Source organism: Lates calcarifer, linkage group LG23 (genome assembly GCF_001640805.2).
Source record: "Lates calcarifer isolate ASB-BC8 linkage group LG23, TLL_Latcal_v3, whole genome shotgun sequence".
In the NCBI taxonomy this organism is placed as follows: domain Eukaryota; kingdom Metazoa; phylum Chordata; class Actinopteri; family Centropomidae; genus Lates; species Lates calcarifer.
Window position 1 is genome coordinate 5,174,358 of NC_066855.1, and position 6,000 is coordinate 5,180,357.

A 6,000-nucleotide genomic window follows, 5' to 3' on the forward strand; every position below is an offset into this window, starting at 1 on the left:
CAGATACATTGATTCAGCTCTCAGTGTCATTTATCAACTTTGCATCTTTCCTCTTGTTATCTTTGCTCTTTCTGCACAAATTGCATGTCTGTTTCTATTTTTGGAATACAGTATAAAAATGTTCTCCCCTGTCATTTAATATGTGCTCCTTTCTGGCTTTAGATACAAAAAATATGTGTGTATTTGGGGAAATAGTAGTTATGTGTGTTTAGTATTCACAGTTTTCTAGTATCTAAAGTCTGTTCCTGGTTTCACACTAGCTCCTAAAGCCACAGTATTGTAGGCCAGGCTTGTATATGTGGAAAGTTCAGAATAGTTTGCTTTCTGCAGTTTCTTGTCACTGTGCCCTCTCTTACCACTTGAATATTTAAGGTAGCTAAGTTTTAAGTGGAATCATCCTGTTTCTTTAACCTAATAGGTAAATACCTCATGTTTTACATTTGGATCTATGGCCTTGATTGTGGTATAACCAGCTGCCCACATCTTTGGCTTTCTGTATTGACTTTACCCACCTGACGTTATGACTGCGGGTTGTGTCAGACTGTAAGCAGAGGACAGTAAACCCACCTCAGGCCATGTGACGCACTCCCTCCCCTGACCCCCGCTGAGCCAGCCCACAGCCAGACTGTCGACAGCCCAAAGCCAGCCTGCACGGCCCCACCTCAGCCCACATAAAACAGACATAACACCACTAATCACATTAATGCTCCAATCTCCCTGCTCGGCCACACCACCAAAATAAAAGCCCTGTTTGCTTTTTGAAGAAAAGGCCTGCATTTGGTCAAGATTTTAATCTACCCTCTCTTTAATTTATGGAGCATTTACTGGTGAATTTGAACCAGACCTTGCCATCACTGCTTTCAATAAAAGATGAGGGGAGGAGGAGGAGGAGGAAATCTTCATCCGGCTAAAAGCCTGAGCCTCAGTGGTTTTCTTCAGCTAGTTTTGATCTCTGGCGTGTGCACATGCTCTTCATCTTGCAGGCCTACTTTTATCCCTGACAAACCCTTATCAGATGAGCTTCTTCTAAGCCTCCCGTTTTGAGACTCAGCCATGCACGGCTGCTGTCTGTCAGTGTGTGGCCCCCATGGGTCTGCACGTCTTTGTGTGTGTGTTGAACATGTTTGGCTATCACTGTCCTATTGTCCTACTATCTGGTGTCTGCACAAGCCCACAAAACTTTATCATCCGTAGTCCCCATGGCGGTGATGGACTTTTGTCTGTGCCTGACTCTGTTTACTGTAACCTGCCTTTTATCAAAAAAACATCAAAAACTCATGTTGTAAACTTGCTTTTGTATATTTTTTTTCCTTTGTCTTGCTGATTCTCATATCCTCTCCCTGTGTCTCTTTCTTGTCTTATACCAGTCCCCTCCACGCAGTGTCCTTTGCTCTGGCCTGCGGAGTCCCTGGAGTCGCGCTGCTCACGCTGGCTGTAAACCCATTAACAGGCTTCCTGGGCGCCCTCAACATCTTCCTCTACACCTGTTGCTACACACCGCTCAAGAGGCTCAGCATCACCAACACCTGGGTGGGGGCAGTGGTGGGGGCGATACCTCCTGTCATGGGCTGGACGGCTGCCACAGGCTGTCTGGAGCCAGGTATGACGAACCAGCTGAGATATAGTGTATTAACAGGCTCACATGTATGTGCATGTGCGTAGATGCTCGTGCTGAAACGTTAAGTTGGTTGAGAGAAAATTCTTCAGTTTGGAGGCATCTTCAACATGTTGAAGTCATTTATCAAGCAAAGAAGCCAAACATTTGCTTGATCCAGATCCTCCAATGGGAGGATTTGCTGCTCTTCTCTGTTTTCTATCATTGTAAATTAAATAGTTTGGGGTTTTGGACTGTTGAACGGATAAAACAAGTAATTTGAAAACATCACGTTGGGCTCTGGGAAAGTGAAATGGGCTTTGTACAGTTTTTTTTTTTTTTTTTTTTTTTTTGACATTTGATCAAACTAAATGATGAATTAAAAAAATGATCAACCCAATTAATAGATGAAGATATGATCATTAACTGCAGACTTAGTGCTCACAGACATCCATGTTCAACCACAAAGTCACAACTTATTTGTTCTTGCGTATCGCCCATGCTACTTCCAGTCTGCAGACACTGTGTAGGACAAAGAGCTTCTGCAATATGTGAAGTTCATACAGCCATATTTGTCTCCCTGGACTGCAGTGACATTTGGGTTTTTGTTTTTTTTTTTGTGTGTGTGGAGACATTCATAAATATTCAGTTTCAGCTAATCAGTTAATGAAATAGTCTTCCCGTCCACAGCCTATACCTCCATTACAATCCAGTGTCATATTTTCTATCTGTAATTCAAATCAAATATTTAACACAACACATCTCAACAGTCATTAGATCAGAAGTTTAGTCTGAGGTTTTACTTAATGGAGAGCTGAGACAATTAGCCAAAATAAGCAGTTAGTCAATCAACAGAAATTTAGTCTGCAACAATACTACAGTAACTGATTGACTGTTGGAGTAATTTCTTAAGAAGAAATGCCAAAAATTAACTGATACCAGCTGTGTATTTACTTGTTGGCTTGTGTGATAATAAATAAAATATGTTTGGGGTTTGGACTGTTTGTTAGACAAAGCAAGTAACAAGAAGTCACCTTGGGTTTTGGTTACTATTAAGTATAATTATATAGACCAAACAATTCATCAAGAAAATAAACAGCAGATTAATTGATACTGAACATAATGATGCAGCGTTTGTTAAAGCTTTATTTACATATGGCTCAGACTGCCTGTAGTGCTGTTAGCTGTTCTTGGTCCAGTGGAGTTTGAATGTACTTATTGTAAGTGGCTGTGGCTAAATGAATGTAATGTTAAGTTAGAGAAGAGACAGAGGCTGGGGGGCTTATTCAGCTTGTTTGGTGGGCACATTAAGTGGTCTGTCATGGCAGCTGTATGAAATGTGTTCCATCATGTTGCTGCTGTATCCCTGAGGAGTATTATATACTATATAATATTTATACTACAAATATTTAGTGGGCTCTTTCAACATCATGTTTATTGAATTTACTGGCTTTTCATCTATAAAACGAAAGCAGTTCTATTCTGTTCATTTGCTGTTTATTTTAAGAGGACCACTGATTCCATGGCAACTCATCCTATTCATTAAAGCTTTAAAACAATCTAGTCTGTGCTGGGGCTCAGCCTTTGAAATGAACTTGCCCTTGAAATTAACTGTATGTTACTAAATGAATAAGCTTAATAAGTTTTAGATAAAAAATATCTTCTTGTCCCTGTATACACTTGCTCTTCTGCTTTGACTCATTTAGATTATTAAATAAATAATATAATACCAGTGATATTGAAGTGTAGTTTTTTGTTTTAAAATGGGTGATCGTGTGTACCTCTGGATTAAATATATACCATAGTTAGTTATACCACCAAAAATACCAACTTATTTCATCATTTGGCCTAATATTTTGCAGCAGAGTATGAATTAAAGAAGCAGCACATCAGTGTGAGTCCATGAGACTCTTCAGTCTGCATCATTAATCCTCTCCCTCCTCCTCCTTTTATCTCTCCCTCCGTCTCACCCCTCAGGTGCTTTGTTGCTGGGTGGTTTCCTGTACAGCTGGCAGTTCCCCCACTTCAACGCCCTCAGCTGGAACCTGAGGGAGGACTACTCCCGCGGCGGCTACCGCATGATGTCCGTCACCCACCCTGGCATGTGCAAGCAGGTGGCCCTGCGCCACAGCTTGGGTCTGATCGGCCTGTCGACCCTGGCGCCCGTGCTGGACGTCACCACCTGGACCTTCCCCATCATCTCCCTGCCCATCAACCTGTACATCAGCTACCTGGCCTTCCGCTTCTATCAAAAGGGAGATCGCGGCAGCGCCCGCAAGTTGTTCTTCTGCAGCCTCTGGCACCTGCCCATGCTGCTGCTGCTGGCACTCACCTGCAAGAAGCCTCGCAGAGACCAACAGGACGCTGCTCTACCTCCAGCTTCACCTTTACCCCTCACACTGCAGAGCTAACTGTTTTCATAGATGCCCCCCAACACCTCTAAGACCTTTGAGACCCTCACTTTAACTGAGATACTCTCTCAGTGTTTCCCCCTGCCACTTCATCATCATGCTCGGTCGGAGCTCGGTGATGGGCGCATTATTTTACCTGTGGTTAATTTAAACCAGTGGTGCTCACTGCAGATCAGGAAATGAGCTGGAAATGATTTGGATCAAAACAGCTGATTTACAGAAAACACACTGAATTATTACATCAGGGTGTAATCATTTCAATGTGTGTGTACTGTGTATATTCTGTATTTATTTATATAGGAGCCCACCAGTTCCTGTCTATGTTGTACACGACTGATGTTAAATGTTCTTGTACAGTGTAAATTGCTCCAGTGGATCCACACAGTGGACAAATTAACCCAGTGCATTGTACAAATGCAAAGCAGAAGACTGACATCACAACATCATGTAATCAAGAGATATATATTTGATTTTCTGAAAGAGTGTGAAAATAGGACAAATATAATGTTAATGTGAAGCAGCTACAGCTCTGCAACTGATATCTGTCGACTGATGTTCGACCTTGACTTGATCCCTGCTACTTGACAGTTCATAAGCCTCATTGTATTTTGCTGCTCAGCAAATGCACTGATGGGTCTTCATTCATTTACATAATGGTTTATTTCAACACGGTTCGTCTGCACCAAAACAAAGGGAATAGTTAACCCCAGTGAGAAACACAAGGGTAAATGTTCTCCAACAATAAAAGCGTCATGATTGTAGTTCTGTCTTCTGTGTCATCATTTACGCGCTCACTCTCTCCACTTAAATATCAATTTAGAAGTTGCATGAAGGGCTGTGTACCTAAAGTAGAAGCCTGACTCTTATCAGATACACACAAGTCGCCACCACACCTCGTTAGGTGGTGGTGCTGACTCAGACTACACATTATATATGGATTTAAGTTTCAGTTATAGCCTTAGTGGATGTGTTCGCTCTAAGTACAAATCACCGTCCCTCCAATAAGCTCTATTTAGCAGGCCACCTCTGCACCTGTCAGTCAACATGTGCTCCCCTTCCGCCCTTTACCCCTAGTTTTGGTATTTGGTTACATTTCCATCAGTGCGCTCGGAGAAACCAGCGGCCTCCTTCCCCGCTCGCTGCCATCCTCCCCTCCATAAAAGGGAGGCTGTGGGATTTAGCCAAGGCCGGGAGACCTGAAACGGCTCGACATCCTCGTAAAGTGTCTGACCGGATACAGAGTTTCATATCAGAGGGGTGGGAGGGTGTGTGTGTGTGTGTGTGATGGAGCCAGCTGTTACAGTTGGGAGAAAAGTAGAGAAAAACACACACACACACACACCCAACCTGTGTAGAGATTGAATGTCGTCGCCAACCTCTGTGGCTCAGCGTGATGGCCTGCCGTGGTTTACAACATCCGCTCCTATAGAGCTGCAGTGGTGACTCTGTCTTGTCTTATTAAGAGTTTGCTTTTGTCTTATTTCTACTTCTGACGCTGATGGTTGAGAAAATGAATTATATTAAATATGCACATACCTTATTATGGTTATATTGAGCTTTCAGCTGTTAAGTTTGATTTACTAAACCACAACCTAAAGAGGCACTCCTCCTCCGATGATACAGGAGGTAAATCCATCCTTTAAAATGATCATTATTCATACTTAAGTGTGAGACTCTGGGGCAGTTTATCCTCAGATTCAGACATGGGAGTTGCTCAAAAACTCATAAAACTTCATTTAAACCAACAAGTGTGATTTTTTTTAAAGCCCGCCTTCTCCACTCAAAAATATGTTTTACTTTTAGTAACTTCACTTGGATGTTTTTTAGCTTCACTGTGCAGAATAATATACACTATGTGCAAAGTTTTAGCCATTTCAAATGTATTAGCCAAGGAGGGAAAGTTTCACGTGTTCACCTGAAATCTGAGTTTTAATATGTGTGTGTCTGTGATCATGATTTTGTGACATCATGATCATCTGAAGCCATTCATATACA

General features: G+C 42.2%; 1 protein-coding gene across 1 annotated transcript in view; it reads left to right on the forward strand.

The window, feature by feature from the left end:
* LOC108876571 (protoheme IX farnesyltransferase, mitochondrial) overlaps positions 1-4,766 on the forward strand; it is a 30,332-nt gene extending 25,566 nt beyond the window's left edge. Inside the window, exons 6-7 of the mRNA XM_018666184.2 lie at positions 1,368-1,600; positions 3,572-4,766. Coding sequence (XP_018521700.1) covers positions 1,368-1,600; positions 3,572-4,005 — 667 coding nt within the window. The 3' untranslated portion in view covers positions 4,006-4,766. The remainder of the gene's footprint in view (positions 1-1,367; positions 1,601-3,571) is intronic.
* Positions 4,767-6,000: the final 1,234 nt, after the last annotated feature.